The sequence below is a fragment of the Leuciscus leuciscus genome (assembly GCF_965113295.1).
Source record: "Leuciscus leuciscus genome assembly, chromosome: 16".
In the NCBI taxonomy this organism is placed as follows: Eukaryota; Metazoa; Chordata; class Actinopteri; order Cypriniformes; family Leuciscidae; genus Leuciscus; species Leuciscus leuciscus.
The window spans coordinates 28,069,829-28,094,525 of NC_138740.1; the positions used below are offsets into that span (position 1 = coordinate 28,069,829).

General features: G+C 36.3%; 2 protein-coding genes across 3 annotated transcripts in view; both read left to right on the top strand.

The window, feature by feature from the left end:
* Positions 1-345: 345 nt before the first annotated feature.
* On the top strand, positions 346-5,081 carry LOC309477102 (glutamine synthetase-like). The gene is made up of 6 exons (XM_082140254.1): positions 346-981; positions 1,076-1,219; positions 2,151-2,297; positions 3,995-4,122; positions 4,252-4,451; positions 4,590-5,081. The coding sequence occupies exons 1-6, from the start codon at positions 549-551 to the stop codon at positions 4,891-4,893; spliced, it is 1,356 nt and encodes a 451-aa protein (XP_081996380.1). The 5' UTR covers positions 346-548; the 3' UTR covers positions 4,894-5,081.
* A 2,196-nt stretch (positions 5,082-7,277) lies between these two features.
* Positions 7,278-24,697, top strand: part of arrdc1b (arrestin domain containing 1b) — a 36,860-nt gene continuing 19,440 nt past the window's right edge. The window contains exon 1 of one of the 2 annotated variants that reach the window (XM_082140255.1): positions 7,278-7,517. In XM_082140255.1, the coding sequence (XP_081996381.1) occupies positions 7,400-7,517 (118 nt within the window). In that variant the 5' untranslated portion in view covers positions 7,278-7,399. The other variant, XM_082140256.1, reaches the window with a different exon arrangement.

Consider the following 24,697-nt stretch of genomic DNA (forward strand, 5'->3'; position numbering starts at 1 on the left):
TATATTTTTTCTAGACCGGACATCACTTTTGGCCACTACTGTACATTTGCGCATTCTGCCGTTCAAGTGTTTTGTGGTATTTGGAAAATAAAATGTTTATTTGATAAAATAGTTTAAAAGTAATATTGTGTGAGTGTGTATATATTGGTGTCACATGATCCTTCAAGAATCATTCTATTATGCTGATTTGGTGCCATTCAAACAGAGGATTCCTGGCAATATTTATAGATAATAGGCTTTCTTTTTTCTTCTTCTTTTTTTTTTTTACAATATGAGAAAGAAAGTAGATTTAAACTCAAAATCTAATGACTTTTCAGCAATAATTTATACAGTTAATTAATTACAAATGACAAAATAATTGATTAAACAGAAAAAAGTATGATTTTATAAAATAACAACATTTGAAACATTAACAACTTGCTCCAACCACACAATTGTGAAAAAGAAACACTGTCCTAAGAATAGTTACAAAGATAATTCACACAAAAATAGATATCAATGACTTCTTCTGTCAAACACAAAGTATTTATAAAAGATATTTTAAAAGAATGCCTCAGTGTTGTTTTGTCCATAATGAAAGTCAGTGGGTCCGGTGTGGTGTGAACAACAATGCAGCAGTTTTAATGACAATAGCAGCTCTAAGGTTGCAGGTCAGTTTTGAGGACCTCCTACAAGTGACAGAAGATATATTCGATGTGGATCTGTTTGTCACACCAGTCTCAGTGCAGCTTTGGAAAAACAGGAGAGAGCGAAAAGCGGTCAACAGACAAAGCATATTCATATTTTCTTTTGGATTTGTTGCATTATACAGCATGTCTTGCGTATCTGAAAGCTCACATCTTAACAAGTTCTTGCGGCAGAGATACCTCAGTCTTCCCCAAGGAGACTTCTGTCAAGTTACTTATGTCTGGATCAATGGTTGTAGTTTGGACCTGTGTAGCAAGACTCGAACCATGGATTCTGAACCAAAAGTCATAACTGGTATAATATCTCCATAATGGGGTTTCTTGTGATTTTCATGTTTCATGCTTTGCTTTGTTTTGTTTTACTTTTCTTTCTTTTTTTTTTTTGGCAGATATACCAGAATGGGATTTCAGTCAGCAAGGATCCAGCGCTGAAATGCTTCTGGCTCCCGTCTGCATGTTCAGAGACCCCTTCCTTTTGGACCCTAACAAACTGATTCTTTGTGAGGTGCTCAAGCAGACCCAGGAACCTGCAGGTAAAATGGGCTGAAATGATATGCTGAAATGTATAAAAATACTTCTAAAGCCCTATTCGGACCAGATTAACTTTACAAGGGTAGATGGAGTAATGTAATTTTACCACAGGACGTCTTTAATATTAATGGCAATTTCGCTGAGGATAATTTATCTCAGTAAAACTAGCAGAAGTGGGAGGGGTAACTCGATTTGCGCATCGCCGTCACCTTACTGTCGTCATGTGCATATTACGTTGCTTCCTGATATCACATGTAAACACATATAACCAATATTTATATATTTATATATATAAAACAGTTATGTCTGGTCGAACGATGTATTAATTAACTTCAGATTGGATTGTGTTGGTAAAAGGCACTTACCTAACGCTAAAAGATGTTTCATGCCTCTAACAAGTGCTTTAGATCTTCTTTCTGATCTGAATGGTATGTGGAAAACACTTGAGTTTTGCCACAGACTTGTCCCAGCATCTAGAACGCAACTGAATGCTTTGTCAAGCGTCTCCATACTTGAAAAACTGCGGAAAAATACTTTTAAACAGGAAATGACGAAATATTTACGGACCATTCGCACGGGATTAGTATTACCTGAGGTAATTTTTCCGGACCTTTTTACTGAAGGTAAAAGTAGCCGTAATCTTTACTGACATTGTCCGTTATGATTACTGAGATGGCACATTCGGACGGGACTAAAATCACAGAGAAGCTCTGGTAATTATTACTTTACCCCATCGCTCCATGTTAAACTCCCGTCCCAATAGACATTGGGTTAAAAATCTTCTACTTCAACATTGGTACTGTTGCTCAGCTGGTAGAGGATCAGAATGAAAAGTTTTACACCATCTACAGCTATATTTATTTACATTTATGTAAATGTTGTAAAACTACATACTGATCAAAATACTATAGTGTCTTGTTTTTTTTCTCTTAGATTTTAATCATCGTAACAGCTGTAACAAGGTCATGGAGAAGGTCAAAGATCTCCACCCTTGGTTTGGTATGGAGCAGGAATATACTCTACTAGGTGTGGATGGACACCCTTATGGCTGGCCCAGACTAGGCTACCCTAAACCACAAGGTGATCTGAATGTTTTTTTTTTGTTGTTACATCCACTGTCTTGGGTGAAGGTCCAACATGAAGTATCAGTAAACATTAATAATAATTCCTCTCTAACATAACAGTAAATGTGGTTGAGAGTTGGCCAACCTTGATCTAAACAGCAAACAATTAAGTCAAAAATAATATAGCCTAAAGATTACATGGACTGAAGCAAATATGCTACTTTGCATATGTATACGAGTATGTATGTATGCAGGGCTTGACATTAACTTTTTTGCTCTCTGCTTTTACATCGATACCATAGGGAAAAACTGCCGTATATTGATATTTTTAATATCATCTCATAATTTGGCAGAAAGTATATTAGCTCCAAAAAAGTTTTTGCCCATTTTCAAACTAATTTCATGGCCCCCAGAATATTTTATTATATGAATATTTGAACATGCAATATATATAAAAGAGCAGACCCTCTGCTTTAAAGGAAAAAGAAAAAAAGCAGGTTTTATTCTAGCTCAATGCGCTCCTTTTTTTAATCAACACTTGAATATGGGCTAGTTTCATAAAAAAGTAAAATTTTGAGCAAAAAGCAGATCATATTTTTGTCAAAGACTACATCCAGATCAGATCCAGAACGATGATCAAAATGGAGTAGATTGAGTCCATCAACACCCCCAAAGCTTCACAGTCCAATAGCTAATCCTGGGTCAACATTTTATTCTGTAACATAAGGCAGTTTTGATTTATACAGTTCTACAGATTAATTTATCAGATTTCCCTGTGGTGTGAGGTGTGTTCAGAGTGACCAAACCTGCTCGGAGGAACGTCGGAGCCGCCCGATCACGAATCGTAAATATTCAACATAAGAAATCCTGATGTGTGGGGGGAGTGGAACGGAACCCCGAGGACAAACGCGCACGTAACGTTACCCTGTTGATTATGGGTGGAACGAAACGATACCCAATCAGAAAGCGAGCAAACAGAAGACGAAAGCGTAACAACCGCAGTCATGTTGTATTTACATGTAAAGTCCATGCTCCCGCTGTCTCCACGACTTCACCCAAACCCTTTTCCAGATATTTTTGTATCAATATAAATTATATACAAATATATCTCTCACTATATTGAGAAATCGATATTTTTGTTAGAATATGATAATCAATGACTAGAAGTTAATTCCACATCAGCTACATAAATTCATCAACTAACCATTCAGAAACGCCCTGTTACATTTTACATGTTGTGACATCTTCTTGAGTCTCTCTATCTTTGTCCGACACTGGTTTGAACATAAAAGGCTAAAAGATTTCGAAATTTTCAGTGTGTCTGTGTGAGGTAATCGAAGATGCTAACACACAAGCTCTTGAAGCTCCACCCTCTGTGCCGGGAGCAGCAGCTCATTTGCATTTAAAGGGACACACACACAAACTGAACGTTTTTGCTCACCCTCAAAAAGTGACAATTGTAACATGATATAAAAAATATCTCTGGGGTATTTTGAGCTAAAACTTCACATACACACTCTGGGGACATCTGAGACTTATTTGACATCTTGTGAAAAGGACATTATAGGACCCCTTTAAGATGCTGAGGGACAGATATTGGTTAGGTTTGACTTAGTATGTACCAAAGTCTTTTATGGCTTATGTCCTGTAAGGCCTGCAACTTAACCTGTGTCTATCAGTTTTTCTTAATCACAGAAATTTGAATTTTGTCAGGTCTGTATCACAACAGTGTTGGTGCTGACAGAGCCTTTGGCAGAGACATTGTGGAGAGTCATTATAAAGCCTGTCTTTATGCTGGCATCAAAATCAGTGGCACTAACGCAGAGGTCATGCCCTCTCAGGTAACTACCATGAAGTTATTAGGTATTAGAGATACAGCAGACACTATTTATTTACAAAAACACAACATCTGTAGATCACTATTATGTATGTACTGGATGGGCAGTGAGGATAGTTTACTCTCTCTGCAGTGGGAGTTCCAGGTGGGTCCATGTGAAGGAATTGAGATGGGAGATCATCTGTGGATGGCACGTTTCCTGCTACACAGGGTGTGTGAAGATTTCGGAGTGGTGGTCACCCTTGATCCAAAACCCATGACGGGAGACTGGAACGGAGCCGGTTGCCACATCAATGTGAGCACAGAGCAAATGAGAGAAGAAGGAGGAATTGAGTATGTACTCACTTATGCACACATACACACAATCATAAAAGTCAGAAAACACTAAAGACATCTATAAAACAGAGAGTGTGAGTTGTGTTACAGTGTTATTGCCATGTCATCTAACCTCCATCGTCCTCCTCTCATCAGGCACATTGAGAAAGCCATCGAGAAACTGAGTAAGTGTCATTTAGAGCATATTCGAGTCTACGACCCACACGGTGGAGAAGATAACAAGCGTCGCCTCACGGGTTTTCGTGTGTTCTCCAGCATCACTGATTTCTCAGCAGGTGTTGCTAACCGTGGGGCGAGTGTTCGTATCCCCCTACATGTGGCTCAGAAAAAATGTGGTTATTTTGAGGACCGCCGTCCTGCCGCCAACTGTGACCCATATGCCGTGACCTGTGCAATGGCCCGCACATGCATGCTGGAAGAGGAGGAAGAATTGAAATAATGGAATTTTGGAGACAATAAATAATGGTTGTTTACAATGTCAGAATGAATACTCATTGAATATTGCATACATTTATCTTAATTCTTTACATTTTAAGAATTAAAATAAAAATCAATCAAAATAAAGATCAATAAAATAAAATAAAACAATATATACACCAAAACTTGGCTCGAATTCTATCACTGATGAGTGACCATAATAAAACATTATCTGGTAACACTTGCAATTGTTAGCCTACTACACTTACAAAAGTTTCATAAATTAGCTAACTACATTAGTTAACAAGAACTAACAATGAAAAATGCTTCTAAAGCATTTGTTAATTTTCAACATTTTATTAATATTATTTAATAGAACTGAGCTAACATGAACCAACAATGAACAGTTGAACAGTTTTATAAACAAACGTTAACAAAGATGAATAAATACACACACACACAAAATATTGCTCATTGCATTAAAGTTAACTAATGAGAGATTATTGTAAAGTGTCACCCATTATCTCAAATATTTGTGACATGCACACAAATATCCCTTGGTGTGATTGCTGTTCTTTTGGCTGTCCATAAGAGGGCGTAATAGGCAAGAGTTTGTAATCACCTGTTTTGTGGAAAAGATTCCCGAGGAGAAACCTTTTTTAATAACGAAGCTCTATTAATCAATATCTCAGTGTTTTTTTTTTCTTCATAAAAAATGTCTAAACATACATTAAACAAGATAATATCTAGCCCTACCTCAGAATAAAATTGGCAAATTATATTAATAGGCTACTTGTTTTTCCCCCCAAAAAATACGTCTATTTAATGTCCCCTTATTCAATTTTGACGTTTTGTTTGTTTAAAGCATTAACTTTCTAAAACTAAAATTACTGTTTCATATTATAATACTTGTAATGTAACGTAGGCAATATATAGAGATGCCGATGTGGTTAGGCCCTACAATAAATCTTATTAGACACTGATGTGGGTTAGACTTTCTACCTCTTATCTTATATTGCGCACAAATGCCAATTTGAAATAATTGTTTTAAAACTCATCCATTCGAATGGTTTTAATAAAATTGCTATTTTTCTCCATTAGCCCTAATTGAATCTGGACTGCACAAAGTAGACCTCTCAGAATAAGACTAAATGCTGATGTCTGCAAGCACAGGAGATGGATTTAAAGTGGCTCCTATTTTCAGCAGATGAGTGATGTGTGGAGCGCAGGAGTGTGTTCAGTCCAGTCCCCGTCATGAGGTGAATTTATTATTCCCAGAACAATGGCAGAAGGGATGTCTGTTCATTTTTATAAACGCTTGTGTCGCTGTGGATTTCTGCTGTGTTCTGCTGATAGGCTACTTGTTGAGAAAGCACAGTCTGGTGCAGGTTGCACATTTACATCACAGCAGTATGTGGGTCAATGACGTGACACTCATTTTTTGTTTGTCAAACTCAATTAAGTTACTCAAAAATACATAAGAATTACAACAGAGATCAAATAATTTCTTGGATACACATATTTTATAATGAACATGCTGTCAATATCTGAATTATTATTATTTTTATGTCAGTGGAGCTTGGTGTAACGGAGAATGTAAACAAGAAAGTCTCGTTAAAAGTTCTTAAAATTTATTTTGGAATAAAATAGATTTGACTGAATATTATTTCTCATAAAATCTGCTTATTTTTTAAAGTAGTTTTGATATAATATATTAAAGGGAGGGTTTATATTGAGACAATATTGACTGTATTTCACTTAACTCAGTTTTCATCCGCATTATTGGGGAAAATGCTCACCCCTATGCAAGAGGTTGCTGCCTTAAAATTTTAAGTACAATCAATGTAGATGTTTAAGTAATTTCAACTTAAATTACATTAAACTGACTTAATTTTTTTTTTCTGACTTAAGCTTATGTCTCACACAGGACGAAGAGGATTATGGTACGACTTAAAAAATGTTGAATCTTGTATAACTTATAAAAAAGTTTAAAATTGCTTCATTTAATTTAATGAGTTAAAGCAATGTAAAAACATATGTTGTCATAACTTATTGATCATATATATTTTTACAGTGTATGTAGCCTATTCAAGGTGTATTTTTTAACTTGATGCAACACTGAACATGTTTATCAATACTAGTAATTAAATACAATTTCTGCTGTTGAAAATTAAATAAACTTTTTTATCCCAAAGAAATGATGAAAACTGTCATCATCACAGACATTTGTTTTTGACTTGTTAAAATCTTTTGGAATGATAATGATTTGGGTTTTCGTGGCAATTTTCTAGAAAGTTCATCAGCATCAAAATATGAAATACATTATAGGCTGTTAGACGATTATTTGAAACAACCTTGACGATCATAAAAAACAGGGGGAGCCTGACTGACAATCCCGATGACGTCAGCGCTCGTGGATGGGCGGAGAGATGAGAGCCGCAGGTGGGACGTGAAGCTGGACGCTTTCACCCGTAGTTTTACCGACGATCTCGTCCTCCGTGAGTGTGTGAGTGGTGCTTCTGAAAGACATGGGGAAGCTTCAGGAATTCGAGATTACTTTCACTAATAGCAAAGTGGTCTACAACCCCGGTGAATCCATATCAGGAACTGTGAGAATTAAAACAAGCCACTCCTTACAGTTTAAAGGTAAGCGACGCTTGTATATCTTAGGCTACATATGGTTACAATTGGAAAAATTAAAACATTATAATCATGCAAAATGTGCATGAACAGCACAGATGGTGAGCTTCAGGGTTTCCCCCGTTCAAGTAAAACGAGGGTGTTAAAATAATGCATGTCAACATGGACGTGTCGCAATATAAACGTGTTGCATGTTTGCATGTTGACATTCAGCATGCGTTTATACGCTATAGTAATACTGGTTCAGATGTGGGGTTTTATGAAAAAGGGGACTTGTGATCAGATAGGGCATCGACGTCTAGACTCGTGTTTTCATGAACGTCAATGGACATCCTGTTTCTTTTGTGATGCTGGTTTCGGTCCGATTGCACAATCACACCCAAACCGCTTCTGGATCGAGTGCGTTTCAACAGGTTTGTTTTGAATTGTCATCAATTGGTTTCCATCTTTAAACGTCCTCAAATATATTCAGTGGCAGACGAAAATATCCTAGCGTTCACTCAGGAAGCGCATTCAAAACGTCTTAAAACCCCACGAAACGAAAAGGGTTAGCCGAACCCGTAGCCTAATATACCGCCAATTATTGCAGCAAAAAAATATTGTGATATACAGTGTTTGGTCTACTGTACTTCACCCATGACAGAAAATACATCCATCCAACCTTTTTTATTTTATTTTATTTACAACTTTTAAGCCTTAAATCGGCATGAAACGGAAGTTGAAATTGTCTTTTTTTTTTTTTGTATTGTAACATATATCACAGGCTTAAAAAAAAAAAAAAGCATTAACTTGATTTTGTCAATCAGGAGTTGATTGGACCGTTGGAAGTTTGTCGTTTGCTTTAGACCTTATTCACAGCAGCGCCATCTTTGGTTTTTAAAGGGAATGAAAGCGAGGCTGTGCCTGTGACATACATCTCTTTAGTGGGTTGTACAACTATTTAATGTTTTTAGATTGTTCTGCTGACCAAACACTGCACAAATATCTTTCCAATAAATTTAAGTATACAAACTCCTGACAATATGAGATGTGGAAAATTATAAGTTATCCAGGAGCTTTATACAGCTTTTTACAGCGGTTGCTATTAAAGTCTATTCCTCACAGCCTAGCTTTCATACCTGTCATGGCGCCACCCTGAACAAGTATGCTGCCATGCGCCATCTTTAGAATTTTGTGTTTGAACTTCCGTTTTTGCAGTGTCTCTGTATATTTCTATGGCATTGCTGTCGAAGGGTAATTAGCCGGTGAAGTGGATTTACTTGTTGTAACGAAAGTTATCTTGAGCATTGTAATGTTTGAAGCTGATGCCTTAACAAATGTCAGTAGACTGGGAAGATTTTAAAACAAGCTTTGGTAAAACTTTATTTTACAGTGTCCTTGTTATTATTATGTTACATAGTAATTACAGTTAATAATTATGCATAATTGCATGCAACTAACCCTCAACCAAATCCTAATCCTACCCAAACCCTATAGTAAGTACTGTGTAATATTAATTACCAACATGTAGCCTACTTAGTAAGTAATATTACACAGTACTTAAATATATAATTACACTGTAACAATGACACCTTAAAATAAAGTGTAACCCAAGCTTTTCATTCATAAATCCGTAAGATTTTACCTTCATGCTGTGGAAATATAAACACAACGAGCGTCAGAGAAGAGATGTTGCTGCAAGAGGGAGTGGAAGTTATTTTGATAGAAGATCAGGGGACATGAATAAAAAAAAACATGATGTGAATGGATAAATAATTTATAATAAAAATGTAAATATTCCATTAAAAAAAGCAAGAATTGTCCATTTTGATTTAATGGTGAGTTTAACAAGGTGGTCAAGACCCAGTATTCACAACCCCCTTTTTCCCCACTAACTAAATTTTTGCATACTGGTCAATGGGGAAAGAGATAAGAAAGTAGGTTAGACAAGGTACTTTTCACACTGGTTGAATGCGTACAAAGAATGCATTGTAAGTGTTTTCACTGAACTGTTGGGCTTTAGTGTGTAGGCGAGACTTACAGTACAGACACACGAGAGAAAAAGATTCCAATGAAACAACCCTGTAAGCTTATTTTCATTTGTGTTGTTACCCTTATTGTTTGCATCCACACTTGAGACTAAGCTGATGTATGAAATTGTTGTGAATTTCAACTCAACTCTAGGACCCCACCCTTATTGTGACACTTCGGTGCTCTGTGGTCATGTTTCTGTTCCTCTCTGTTGTTCCTGTCAACAGTGAGAAAGAGTTTTTTTTTTTTGCGTTTGATCATGCAGTGGATTGGAACAATGTTTTTGCCTGCTGTAGTGTTTATCAGTGGAATGCATGACTGATGACAACACAACTCTGTTTTACATTTACATTTATGCATTGGCAGACGCTTTTATCCAAAGCAACTTACATCGCATTCAAGGTACACATTTTAAATTCTTATCAGTTCTTGCTTTCCCTGGGAATCGAACCCATGACGTTGGTGTTGCAAGCGCCAAGCTCTACTGTTTGAGCTACAGGAACGTTTTATTGGATGAGGTCATGTGACTGGTGTGATTAGTCATTCTCAGCTGGCACTTTAATTCATTTGGGCTTCCTGCAAGTCCTATGTTAGTATTTTTGGGGAATTGGCTTGGAGCGCCCTTCACCACGATTTATAGGGGTCGTTTACACGACATCGCTTTCAACTAAAACCGGAAAACGTTTTATACGTTTTGGCCGTTGTGTTTGTTCATTTGTGACAACTGTGTTTTTGGCGCCTGAAAGCGCAAACATTTGAAAACGGGTTTCAAAGTGCAAGTTTTTGAAAATGATACTGTTATCCACTCCGTGTAAACTACAAAAACGGCAATTTGTGAAAACTGTGATGTCATGCACATGTGTATTATGTGTTCAGTCTATAGGTGCGTAGTGTTTCTTTACAAAGTGACATCGCCTGGCATCCATAATACAGCTTTTTTTGTCGTTTTCGCAGATCCGTGTGAACGGGGATCGTTTTGACATTGTTGCCGTCTATATGCGAAAAACGGAAAGGAAAAACCTTTCTGTTTTTAGTACATCAGTGTCGTGTAAACGTACCCTTTATGTGGGAAAAACTCCTCTAATGTGGCTTTGTGGTGTTCCCTCCAGCAGGCATTTTTGCATTACACATTACACATTTTAAAAATAAAGGTTCTTTATTGGCATCTGTGGTTCCATGAAGAACCTCCATGCAACAAAACATTGTAAGATTCTTTATAGTGGAAAAAGGTTCTTCAGATTATTAAAATGTTCTTCACATTAAGAAAAAAGTTATTGTGTTGTTCAACTGTTCACTGAAAGGTTCTTTGGGAAACCCCGAATAGTTTTTCTGGTTCTTCACTGGTATCGCTGTGAAAACCGTTATATTGAGTGTAGCATAACAAAACTGCTAGATGATTTGAATAATGGGTATTAAAGGAATAATTCACCAGAAATGTAAAGACATTGTGCCTAACTTCATACAGTTTTCTAACCTTCATGAAGGTAAATGATGAAACAATTAATTTTTTGGATACTTAAAAAAATGGCAATGTATTTCCTGGTCCTTTAATTCGATTTTAAAACTACCAAATCCAAACAAGCCATGTTTTTTCTGTATCTGTTCAAACTCATCATTGGCATATTATACTGCACTCTTAAAATAAAGGTTCCAAAAGGGGGTTTTCACAGCAATGCCATAAAATAACAATTTTGGGTTCCTCAAAGAACAGTGAAGAGTTCTTAAAAGAACCACTTTTTAGAACATTGGAATAATCTAAAGAACATTTGTCCACTATAAAGAACTGGATGTTAAAGGTTCTTTGTGGAACCGCAAATACCAATAAAGACATTTATTTTTAAGAGTGTGCTCAGCATGGACCTGAATTCCTTATAGTGTCTTGCTGCAAAGTGGAAGACGTGATGTTGTTACTCCGAGAACAGCTGTGCTTTTCAATTTACATTGCCCACTATGTTTTATTAAAATGCAGCTGACTCATGCTTTGGCTCTGTTATCTGTCTTTTTTTTTTTGTCTGGCAGCTTTGATAAAGGGTCCTATCATGGACCTGATGAGTGTGAGAGACAGTGACATTTTTTTCCGCCTGCATGGCTCTGCATATCTTTTTTAATGAAAATTAAAAGTGTGCTGTGAATATTAAAGCGCAAGTCTCTTTCAGTGCATACACATTCACCCTTCCATTGAAAGAGGGTCTCTTATTTACATCACACCCGATATTCAGTGTATAAGGTTACTGGTCAGCAACTGAACAGGCAAGACAGTCTCAGCTTTGGCAGAAGACATGTATAATCCTTCTTAACTATGAAAGGGCTTTAGACTGTTTTTAATCAGTCAGTTACAGAAAACCCCAAAGAAGACATGATTGCTTGAATCTGAAATGGTTAGAAACTTAAGTTAGAAATGGTTTAGTGCTGTAGTGTAAAACTGTACAGCCTTGTATGAACATCAATGTACGTACATCAATTTGCACTGTGAAGCTTTTCATTTGACCCTTTGAGACATGTGTGATGTGATTTGTGGAGAGAAAATATCCTTAGTGTTTTGTTTAAATATAAACATTGACTTTTGTCACATCATTCTAGAAACTTGGGTTTATGCACAGGATACTGAAAGCCCAATGAAAACAAAATGTAAATAGCACTGTTGGCCAATTTTAGACATAGATGCATTTAATAATTTTTTTCTTCATGGGAAATTAGATGGAAAATATTGATGACTCATTTTGTTTGCAATTCAATTTGCGATTTTTTTTTTTTTTTTATTTTTTTTTTTAGATTTTTCATTTGAAAAGCTGGTTTGCTGAGCTGTACAATTTGGCCAAAAATGTTTGATTATAAATCAATATTGACTAAATAATGCTAATAATAAAACATAATTATTACTAAAACAAATATCAGACCATATAATAATAAAAATATTTATAATATAATATTTCACTGTAAAAAAATGTTTTTTACGTATTTAAGAAAAAAATGTATATTATTATATATATATATATTTTTTTTACATTATAACTGCAAAATTACAATGCTAATATTTATGGCTGTTTTGAATGAATTTCTTAATTTTCAGTTGGTGGAAAACTGTAGGGAGCCCTTAAAGTTTGTCTTTTGTTGACAATAGCCGGTTGAAATTAAATTCAGACTAATCCAAATTGCGAATTTGGTTTTATTTGGATTGATGGTGCAGTCCTGTTATCAAATTCTGGTTAAATCGAAAATAGGATGGTCAAACATGCTGGTACTACCGGCATCAGTCGGAAAAAAAAAGTTGACCGGTTGTGCAGATTTCCGGGTATGTTCGATACCCGCTGATGCTTTTCAAACTCTCTCGTTCGTGTTTTAAGCGCTCTCTGAGTGTCAAAGGTTTCTATTTACACCATGTTTTTACATGCGTTGAGCTTTGTAGCCAATCACAATCATATCCATTGAGCATGTGAATGCAATAGCCTATCAGAGGTGCTAGTAAGTTGTTCCGAATCTGAAAACACCTCTGAACCTTTGTTTCCTTCAATCCTTTCATTATAACCAACATAGTGTAAATACAATGTAAATAAATGATTCATTGTACAATTAAAATAGCTTTTTTATTATAACGTAGCGAGTTTTCGCAAGTTTTTTGTGATTACTTCTCTTGCTTTCTGTTCATTACCCATTCACAATCTGAATACAAGTTTAGTTTTTCATGCTGGTAAGTACACTCCCAAAATTGGTAAAGAGAGCCGTGAAATTTTACTGGTAATGGTACGACTAGTGCAATTTTGGTAGCGTGATGACCTTAATAGGAAATATGTCAACAAATGTTAGATATGCAAGCATTGTATCATGTTCATTTTGTATGCTTTAATACATTCAGCCTGGTATCAAATGCATATTTTTGATTGTGATAAGCTTGTTTGTAATGCTCTAGAGCCTTTTGTCTCTTTGTGTCTCAAAAGACACTCACATAGACAAGCCCCTCTATTCATTAGCAGTGTACTGACTGCCCTGTAAGACAACACCACTGATACCAACATGATGCCACTCTGTCTCACGCTGTGTGAGTGTTTGTGATTAGATTCACTCCCTATTTCTTATAACAGTGCATTCGCCACATTAACAGGCAGTACACCCTTGTTTGTGTTTTAAATATTTGCCACTATTGAACACAAATATTAAGTTATGATGCAGCTGTTTGTCCCTTTCATAATGGGAATCGCAGGCCTCAAATATCATTATTTATTAATGCAGCACACTTTTATTTTGGAGCAAAGAAGGTGTTTTTTGAGTGTTCACCTCCTGTTCCTAAGTATACAGGATGAGTTTAGAGCATGTCAGAGTGTTTATCTGAGGTCCTTCAAAGGACACCACCTGAAGGTTTTGCTTCAAATGGAAGTTTAGTGGACAAACTAGTTTTCATTTGTAAATTTAAAGCTATTTTGGAGAAGTCAAGCTCCATAGAGAACCATAGAGTGACTTTTGTGCTATATTCCAAGCCTTATGAAGCCATACAATATACGCCATTTTAATTGCTAAAAATCTTACCCTTCACCATAGTTCTCAAATCTCATTCATGTTTATGTATATTCCAATATGAGAACAAATTGCCTGGTTTTGCCATCGTTGAGCTCAAACCTGTCCTCATAACCAGTTAATTTCAGCTTCATAATGAGAACAAAGTAACAAACCTTTCTATTCCAGACAAGGCCAGCCCTTGTTGACTCCTTATACTTTTTAGTTAAGAATTTCTGTGTTCAAATCAAGGGTATAAACTCTGACGTTACTGCGTGTCTCAACGGGTATATAGGCTAACACCGAGTTCACAAGAACTCCATGACCACTTCTGCTTGCTGCAAATAGCAAATGTACAGTCATAGTAGGAATATGCTCAGGGGCATCAAACCCCTAATGTGTTTAGACTTGGGGGATGTTTTTCAAATTAGAACTATTCCATTAAATTAACACTTTGCAGTCATGGATGGGAATAATACAATTTCTCTCTTTTTTATGGAATATTCTGGGTTCAATTGACAGCATTTGTGGCATTATGTTCTTTAAAAACAAATGCTGTTGATTGTATGGATCCCCGTGCATGACATGCAGAAAAACATATGTATAATCGTGGCCATGAATTAACTAATCGTTTTACTAATTTGTTCCCTTGTTTAGTTAAATCAAAACGAGAGACCGAATTAATACAATGTGGCCACCGTTTACTAAATCGAGGGAATGAATTATTATATTTTGTGTGCACAATTTAGTAAAACGAGGGAATAAATACAAATTCTTAATTTGTGGCCATGATATGATTTTGCCCTCCACATATCAAGTGCAGGGCTCTGTACGATTGAGCTTAACTTGCACTGAACCTGGAATATTCCTTTGCATCAAGTGTGTGAAGAATAAAAGCTTGTTTGTCACTAAAGATGTTTCATGTGAATGTTTAACCTCAAGGTTTGTTAGACCTTTCAGTGTTTGTTATAGTGAGATATCTATATTGGCACTTTAGTTGTCTCTCTGATGCCATGTTGGCACCTCTTACCTTGTTTTTTCCTGTTTTCGCCTTCCAGTGGTTCTACCATGCCAGCTGCCCTCGATGGGGCTCTTTTTTTTGGTCACAGCATCACGTGCCAGGAGAAATGCGTTCTCTCATTCTCTTTATGTCTCTCTTCCTGTTTCTTTCTCTTTCTCTCCAGGCTGTCAGAGTAAGGAAGGGTGAAGAAGATGTCTATTTCTGGGATTTAGATAAGACAGATTTGTCCACACTGTCTTGCTGAATGAGGGATGCAGCTGTAGCGTTTGAAACGAAGCTGAGGACTTTTATGTTTGCGACTAATGGCGCTTTCAACTCCTTTAATGACTGTTTTTAAGTGTACGCTTTCAGCTCATTCTCAAGCAATAATGAGTAATGTAGGACACACGCATGGTACATCTGGCCTCGCTGAATATATCTGGTGAAATTTTAGAGCGCTCACATTGTCTTATTAGTCTCAAAGGGAACCAACAAAGCCTTCTGTTTCATAACGGGAATATTTCAAGAAACTGATCGCATGTGAGAACAAAAGCCTACAGATCTCTCACTGTCCTTTTTTCTGTCTTAGTTCCTTCTATTCCTTAGTTCCTCATATTTTTATTTCAAAATTTAAATTCTGTCTCCTGCATACATATTCTTTTAAAGGGACAGTTCACCCAGAAATGAAAATTGTCATCATTTACTCACCCTCAAAACCTGTATGACTTTTTTCTGTGGAACACAATGATATTTTAAAGAATGTTTTGATTGTTTTTGTCTAAATAATGAAAGTCAATGGGGTCAACTTTGTTTCCCATTGATTTTTATTGTATGGAAAAAAGAAAACCGCACACAAAATATCTTCTTTTGTATTCCATGGAAGAAAGGAAGTCATAGCTATCCCTTTATTGTATATTATGTCTCGGTAATGCTCCAGGACAAAGGTAAAAAAGGTTTCCATATCCTTTTACAGTAAACCTCTCGGAAATGTCATGCTTAACCCTAATGACCTTTCTTTGTTCTCTTTTGTTTGTCTGAATAGTCCTCAACTCGGCTAACTGTAACACTTGACACATTCTGATTCACAGTGGAATAATGACCTTGCGTGGAGGCTAGAATGTAACGCATTCCTCACAAACAGCGTTAAGAATTTTCAGCTTCTCCAATATTCTTGAACAGCACTCAAAAGTCCAGTCAGAGCCCTCATTTACTTGGGAATCAAATGCCTTTGTGGTGGACTTTGGAATTTCCTCTGTGATTTGTTTGTTTACAAGTGTGTGTATTGGATTGAGAGTGTTTTATTGAGGCAGAGATGAGGTTAGCCTTCACCTGGCAGCAGGTTTATGGCCGTTTCCGGGGATATCTTATCGGAATGTGGTTGCTAGGCCACCGGCATTCAGAACTACTGGTCCCATGAGACGTATGGGGTTTCCCAGCCCAGATGTCCTTTGTGATCAGGTGCCCTCTCTCATTCACACTCTTTCAGAGGACAAAGATGCCTTTACCTTCCTAAAAGAGTGAGCTGGATTGATTGTATGGGCGCTTGAGAGGCCCATGGTCTTGAGAGGACAGCACATGTTTTAGTGCAGTGTAATTATTCAAGTTAATGATTAGATCAAGTGAGTTTAGTTTAAGATCCTGTGGAAAAGTCGAGTTCAAAGTGTATTATTTGTATGTTAATTTTCAATAGTAAGTCAAGTAAATCTCTTTCTTTTAACACAGTAAATATCATAAAACTCAATTGTTTAAAATAATATTTTACACAAACAAATAATAATATTTTACTCGGGAAGCTGCAAATATAGACTTCCATTTTCGGAAGCAATCAATATTAAATTGCATCAATATTACAATTCTGGCTGATCCCAATAAGTTGATTACTATTTCAATAAATAGCCGATAGCTATTAAGATTGTAGCTACACTGTTTTGTGTAAATAAAGTAAGGATTTAATTGATGGCAGGCCATTGAATTATTAGAAAATAATGCACACCCAAGGTCGTAACCTGGTCACGAGGCAAAGCAGATGGGCATTATTTTCTAATAATTCATTGGACCTGAGTCAATTATTCCCCTTATGTTGTATTTCAAGACATTTGTCATGTTTTTGTCCTTTAAATGCTCTTGTGTGTAGGAATAATTTCTTACTCCATTTATCCCACACCTCCGTTGCTAATTCCAAAACATTTAGGGCAGTAACAAAGGCTTGAGCCATTTATGTCAGAATAATGCAGTTATTAGAGAGAGAGAAAGAGAGATTAAGCATGTATGAATTACCTGAGTCTGTGTGTCTCTCAACAGTGTTCAGCAGCAGCATCTCTACTAATAGCGAAACTGTAAGTTTATCTGCTTCAAGGACAGCGGCGTTATTACCTCGCTAGAGAGAAATGTCATGAAGCTTTGAAGTTGCTAAACTATTTTTCTGATAAAATGGTCAGGTCAGCGCTGACAACACGTTTATGTGCGAGTGTGTTTCCGTACTGTATGTGTTTGAGTGGGAGAGAGATCGGGGGAAAGAGAGTATGTGCTTTCTGTACAAATTTAAATTTGTGGCAAAAAAACATTATCCTATTGTCTATTATATTTATTAGCTTGGTCAGTGTCGTTGTGGGTTTTGGTTATTTTGTTATTGTAGTCTGTACGGACCTTTGAAATAACTAATAATCATTTGGCGAGGTGATATGCAACTGTAATGCGGTCAAGACCTGCCTGGAACTACTTTAGTACACTTTACTTTAACTACACCTTAGAATGTTCATCAACCAATCAGATTCAAGAATTCAATTACTTCAATTAATCACAAATAAAAAAACTGAAATCAATCATTTTAGTTGCTAGTCTACAGGTGAATTTTGGCAACATGCTTACTTACAACAAGCATAACTTACAATATGAAAAATAGATCTGAAACACCCATCTCAACTCACCATGTGCTCCAAAACTCTGTCAGGTAGTTAAATCAGGTAGTTAAGGAATGCCATCAGTCCTCCCAGCCCTGAGGATATTGTAAAGTAAAGAGAGGGCCCGATTCATCTGTGTCACTGAGAATTTAATTACAGATCTTCCATCACGCCACCCAGAAAGGCTCTTTTCTCCTCCTCTAAATGCAGGAGAACACTCAGGGTTTTCATTATATAATGAGTACTTAAATATGCCTTCATTACAAGGCCTTATTAAAAAAATGTAAAGGTGTCTTGTGGTGAACAATTAATCCGTGCAAGTTAATTGTACAAATTTTTTTCATAGTAATCTTTAAATTTAAACCTGAAAATTTGCTTCCGCTCTGGAATGGCGTTCCTTCTCTGATGACATCAGTTTGACGGCTTGGTTTAAATATCCTTAACTACTCCTCAACCGTCAGTTCGCGTTTCATTTGGAAATACGTCACAACACTTAAGTAAAGTCGGTTGCAACTTCCGGTTCACGGGACTTTAAGAGCACTTCAGGACCAAATACAAGAGAAATATATCTGAAATTCAGTTTTCTGCTAAAACATCTATTTTCCATTACATTCAGGAATGTATAATGTTGCAAAATATCACAGACATTGATGGTTGATATTTCAATGCATATCACAGAAATTGCTTGACACAATAGGCACGTTTTTCTCTGTATTCATTGTAGTTCATTAGAAGCTCAAGGAAGGAGTGCTCTTCCTCTCTTTGTATATCTACTTGAACAGGCCGTCGTGACCTTGACGAATGTTTCAGTAAATCACGCAAGATCAGATTCCAGACAGCATTTACTATCCGATTGAAAATCTTTCTGCTTTTTTAAATGAGAAACTATGTAAATACCATGAAACTGTATATGGTAATCATTCTGTACCATGGCATATATTTCAAAGTTTGGTACTATGGTATTACCATAGTATCTGATGCCATCATTGTTCCATGGGACTGCCACAGTATTGTAAGGAAAGTGTTTGCTGCTGCTTTGCATCTTAGTTGTTGCATTGTAACTGTTCCATATGTATATTGAAATATATATATATATATATATATATATTTTTTTTAATATAATTATTGACAATATTGTTTAAATTTACATTTTTAATTTTATACATCTATAATATACATGTTTCAAATATAAGATATTAATGCAATCAAAATATGAGGGAATTTGTTTTATATTTTAAAGGTACAATATGCAAGAATTTTTGCCGCTAGAGGGCGCTACATTCCAAACAACAACAACGGCGTAGCTTGATGACGATGTGAAGGCATACTTGCCAACCTTGAGACCTCAGAATTCGGGAGATATTTAAAAGGGAGGGGGGGGGGGGATTCCTTTAGAGTTAACACGGGTGAATCTGACTGCAGTAGATGTGAAAGATATGAATAAAGTTAATTCGGCCAGCGCTCATACCTGTGTTTACATCCTGTTTTCGGTTGAAGTCCAAAGTCGTCGATTGTCGACTAAAGGTGCATATGTTTAGTTACCTATGATCACGCGCGTGAACTCGACAATCGACTACTTTGGACTTCAACCGAAAACAGGATGTAAACAGGTATGAGCGCTGGCCGAATTAACTTCATTTTAACGGATGGTGTAGCAATATTGTTGTCCAGGTGGAAATCGGGAGAAATTCGGGAGAAAGGTCGGTCCGGGAGATTTTCGGGAGGGGCTTTGAAATTCGGGAGTCTCCCGGAAAAATCGGGAGGGTTGGCATGTATGTGTGAAGGAGCGTGGAATGATGGGAACTGTCGTTTTAAACTCCACCGTGGATGTAAATCAGTCAGACGGGAATCGAAAAATCATGTTCATGGATGAGGCTAAGTTCTATTTTTATAAATGTTGCGTTTAATGACATGCTTTTTGTGGCGAGGGGGGCGTGGTTCAGCGCGGTCTGTGATGGGAGAGAAAAGAGACGAGCAAGTAGGTCAAGTGCAAATGCACCTGTGTCTTATTGCAGTGATCGGCGTGGAGAGACCGCTTATAAGCCGCGCTGGAACGAGAGAGAGACTGGAGAGAAAATTGGACGCAGAGGAAGAAAACCGGTGGATCCAAGCTCTCATTTTTGAACTGTTTTGTGCCGTCGCGGTTGCCACGGTGAATGCGCGTTGTGCGCGGCTTTTGTTTGTTTTGCTTTATTTTAATAAAGTACGAGTCCCAGTCACAACGACCCGTCTTCTTCCTTCCTGACTCTTAAACCTCATCACACTTTTATTTCATTAAAATGAATTAACCGCAAGAAAAGTAAGGTTTAATACTTCATAGATGTTACTGTATTTGTTGAATTCATTGTTGTGATAACGCTGCGCAGTTTTACATGTTCTAAACAATTGTTGTAAAAGTACATTCGAACATACCCACATCATTTGCCAAAATACTGATTCATCTTTATGTATAACACATGCTATGTTTATTTACATGGCCATAAACACCAGACGTGATAAACAATGTCAATAAACTAAACACAAATCTAAAGCAATAATACTTTCCTTACATAAACATAACTATTACCGAATGCTACATTTGGAAAATATAAAATTAAGCATGCTTTGTCGACAGAACCAGCTGCAATCGGTAAAGAATAATTGTGTCCCATAACGACTGCAAGAAACAAGCTAAAGTTTGTAGCTTGATAGACGCTACAACTACAACTTTCGCATCTGTCCAGGACTCCACGCAGTACGAGCGGAAACCGAGGGTGACGCGGATATGACGCAATTGACTGGCGACTCCCAGCTCCCCCCTGCTCTAACGCCCCGTTTCCTTGGTTAAAATCGCAATTTTCTCACGATTTAAAAATAGTTGGAAACATTTGGGATATTGTAAGTAATCAACTTAACAAAATATATAACACTGGGCTTGAGATTTTGGGATATTTTAATGCAAAATTCTTACATATTGTACCTTTAAATATTTTAAATATAAGGGAAGAACAAAACACTACACTTGGTTAAGGTATTTGTCAGCAAAAAAAATACATACAAAAATGCATACATACAAAAATACAAAGCAAAAAGCATGCATTGACTACAACATAATCAGTTATTAATATGTTATTGGTTCTGCATGTGTTCATAATTTCTTTGTATGACAGCCTGGCCAAAAATGATGTCCGCACAAGTTGACATGTTTCATTGTGTTATCACAAATAAAACAATTGACTCCAAGCACAACTACACAATATGCTTACAAAAGCTTTAACAAATGTTTTATAATAATTTAATAAAGGGTAAAGATGTTTTTTTTTAGGCCGGACAACACTTTTGGCCACTATTATATATATATATATATATATATATATTAGTATGCATTACATGTAGTATAATTAACATTCTTGTTCTGTGTTGCATAACCTGTAGCATAACATAAGAATTATCTCTTAAGAATTATCCCTTGGATACAGCGTTTTGAGTGATTATGATGCAAAATAGACTCCACAAGCTTTAACCGTAATCCTAATGATGCGATCCCACAGCAAGTAAACAAAAGCATGATAAATCATTTCTTTCTCAATATTGTACGATAAATTAATCCACCAACAGCTCATATTCCAGTTCTGTTTGGGATGTTCTCTGAAAAACAGTTTTTTACTTAGCAAAACCATCCATAAATATAGGGAGAAGGATGGACATCATTAAAACCAAGGTGACCTATCTCAGTTGAAATTCTCAGTTTGCTTGCATTAATCTGCCTGTTCCCTATCAAAGCAGAAGTGTTGTTACCATTCCTGGTGTAAATCTCCCTCTGAATGCGCGGCAGGCTCTCTGTGATTTAGTGCTCGTTCATAAATTCTCATGTAAATGTCAAATTTTCATCTATGTGGTATGCAACAAATTTGTTTTCTTGTTAGGAAAGGCTATTTCATGGACACTCACTGCTGATGCATCATTCTGCAATGTCTTTTCGGTCTGACATTTGCGTTTCTGGCCAAATGGTATGTTAAATAATTTTCTTAAGCTTGGCGGCAGCTGAGCTCATGAGGGCTTGTGGGTGAGTGTAGCCTTCCTTTCTCTTTCACTTTGACATGGTTTCATGTGTGCCTGACTTCCCTAAAAAAATCTTTAGTCTTTATCTTTCCCCCTTTCTGCTTTACACAGCCTCATTCAACATGTGGTGATGCTTCATTGAAAGTAAATTAGTAGAAAAGAAAGTAAGTTAACAATCTTTTCTGTGAACACCAATTCACTGACTTTTTCTGTGCCGACTGAGAGACTGCTTTTGTTTTGTTGAGGTAAATAAAGCTTGAGGGAGATGCATGACACGTGGTTGAGCGAGGATCATGGGACAGGATGGACCTGCACTGTAATTTCTGGGAATGTTTGAGGAGATTGAGATGAGGTATAGCGTGTGAGTAGAATGAGTAGAATAAGGGCTGAATGAGCTGAATGGTCACAGCATGTTGTGTAATACACTTGGATAAGTTCCTTATTCATAAAATAGATAGATGTGCTGTATGGAATTGAGGATTGGGGTCCACTCAGTGATCAGAGCTACATTAGATGGGACGGACATCCAACAGAAGCCCTACAAACAAAATTCTGCAAAATGATTCTAAAACTACAAAGGAAAAATTAGGCAGATTCCCATTTATTTGTTAATATGCAAAAAAAGATCCCTCAAATTCTGGATGCATCTAAAATGAAGTCCCACTGAATCGCTACATTTTAAAGCATTACAAACCCAAGAACTGAACCCCGAAAAAAGTCCCCCCAGTCAGCTGGTGCTTACCTGACTACTAACTCTACTAACACTAACCAGTCTCAGACCAGCACTGCTTCTCACCCAAACATCAAAATAAACCAAATTATCAAACAGTCTAAAAATACATATTTGGAACATTGGGATCAGGAAACTAAAACACAATGTAAATTACAATTCTATCGAACTCTGCAATCAAATTATGAATTGGAAGAATATCTCCAGAGTGTGAGAGACACAAAGCAGAGACGGATCCTGAGCAAGTACAGGCTCAGTGAACACAGTCTAGCCATCGAGACCGGCAGACCCAGAAAGAGCTGGTTACCCTGAGAGCAAAGGGTGTGTGTTCACTGTAGGACGGGAGAGATCGAGACAGAGAAGTACTTCCTTCCACTGTCACAAATAGAGTTCAGAATGTGTGCAGCAGGTGAATGTGTGTGTAGTGTGTGTATTGTGTCTGACCTCAATATGTTTCCCAACTGTTCACCACAGTGACCCTCAGTAATGTGTGTGTGTGTGTGTGTGTGTGTGTGTGTGTGTGTGTGTGTGTGTGTGTGTGTGTGTGTGTGTGTGTGTGTGTGTGTGTGTGTGTGTGTTAAAACACTGTGTTATCAAATGTTCACACATATTCTAATTTGTTACACTGTTAATTTGTACAATTAATTTAATTTGTACATTTAAATTTAAGTTATGTTATAATAATATTTTGATGTCTTTATTATTATTCAATGTATTCCAAGCTTCGGCAATATTGTATAGTCATGCCAATAAAGCAATTTTGAATTTGAATTTAGATAGACTAAATGAACGATAGATAGACAGACAAACATAGATAGACAGACAGACAGACAGAATAATTAACGATAGATAAAATTCATTTCTCATTTTTGTTTAATTTTGTTTGAAATATAGCCTAACTAAAACTAAATAAATAAAAAACTGAAATGTAATACATATTTAGATAAAATAAATCAAAGCTAATATAAAAACAACTAAAACTTAATTTAAAAAAATTAAGCTGAGAACAGAAAATAAAAAAATAAAATCGTATTAAAAATATTAATAGTATATCAACGATACTAAAATAAAACTTCTATATCCATTAAATCAGGAAATATATATATAAAAATTAAGTTTAAATATAATTTAGGTTTAAATATAAATGTTCAAAAATAGAAATATATTTTAAAGAATGCAAATATTTACATATTACGTCCATAAAGCAATCCTGTGGGATTCTTGTTTTGAATGAGAGTCTCTTCATAAATATATTGTCTGCAAACCATACTGCTCTCACTTTCATTCCTTACTATGCAGCTGAAGGTCTGACCAATGATAAATGTAGAAAATGGTAAATAGCAGATGTATTATAGTCTCTTGTGCTGTGTGATCTGTGGTGCCAGTGGATTAAATGCTGTCATAAGCTCATAAAAAGAGTCGTGATGGGGTCATGATCGAGGTGAGAGGGAAGAGGGAAAGCAAGAGTGTCTAATTGCTTTAGAAGTTTTAATGAGGACATGGGAGTTGAGTTACCCCGAGCATCGAGGATGATGGAGTTCCTTAGTCGATGATGAAATGTAAAGTGAGACTGCAGCCTCACTATTCAGTTTGTTACATCTGCAAATTATTTAATGTTACTTTTTAGTTCAATTCAATTGAAGTTTAATTGTATAGTGGTTTTCACAATACATATTGTTTCAAAGAAGTTAACAGAAAATTAAGGAATTATTCTGTCATCAGTCAGAAATGAATGTCCATATGGCTGTAATATATAAGATAATACAAGTTATGTGGTTAGAAACATTGTGTATTCAGTTAAGTCGACATAATGAACATATATTCTGTCATCATTTATACATCCTCATGTTGTTCAAAACCGCTGATTTTCTTGAAGTATTCCTCTCATTTATTTCCTTCTGTAATGTCTAGTGTGTTGCACTTCTATCATGATTTAGATGGGAAGAAGGCAGAAAGTTTCGTCCATCTGTGGTTAAACATTGTGTCATTGTGAGGCGCATAATGTTTTCTATAAAGT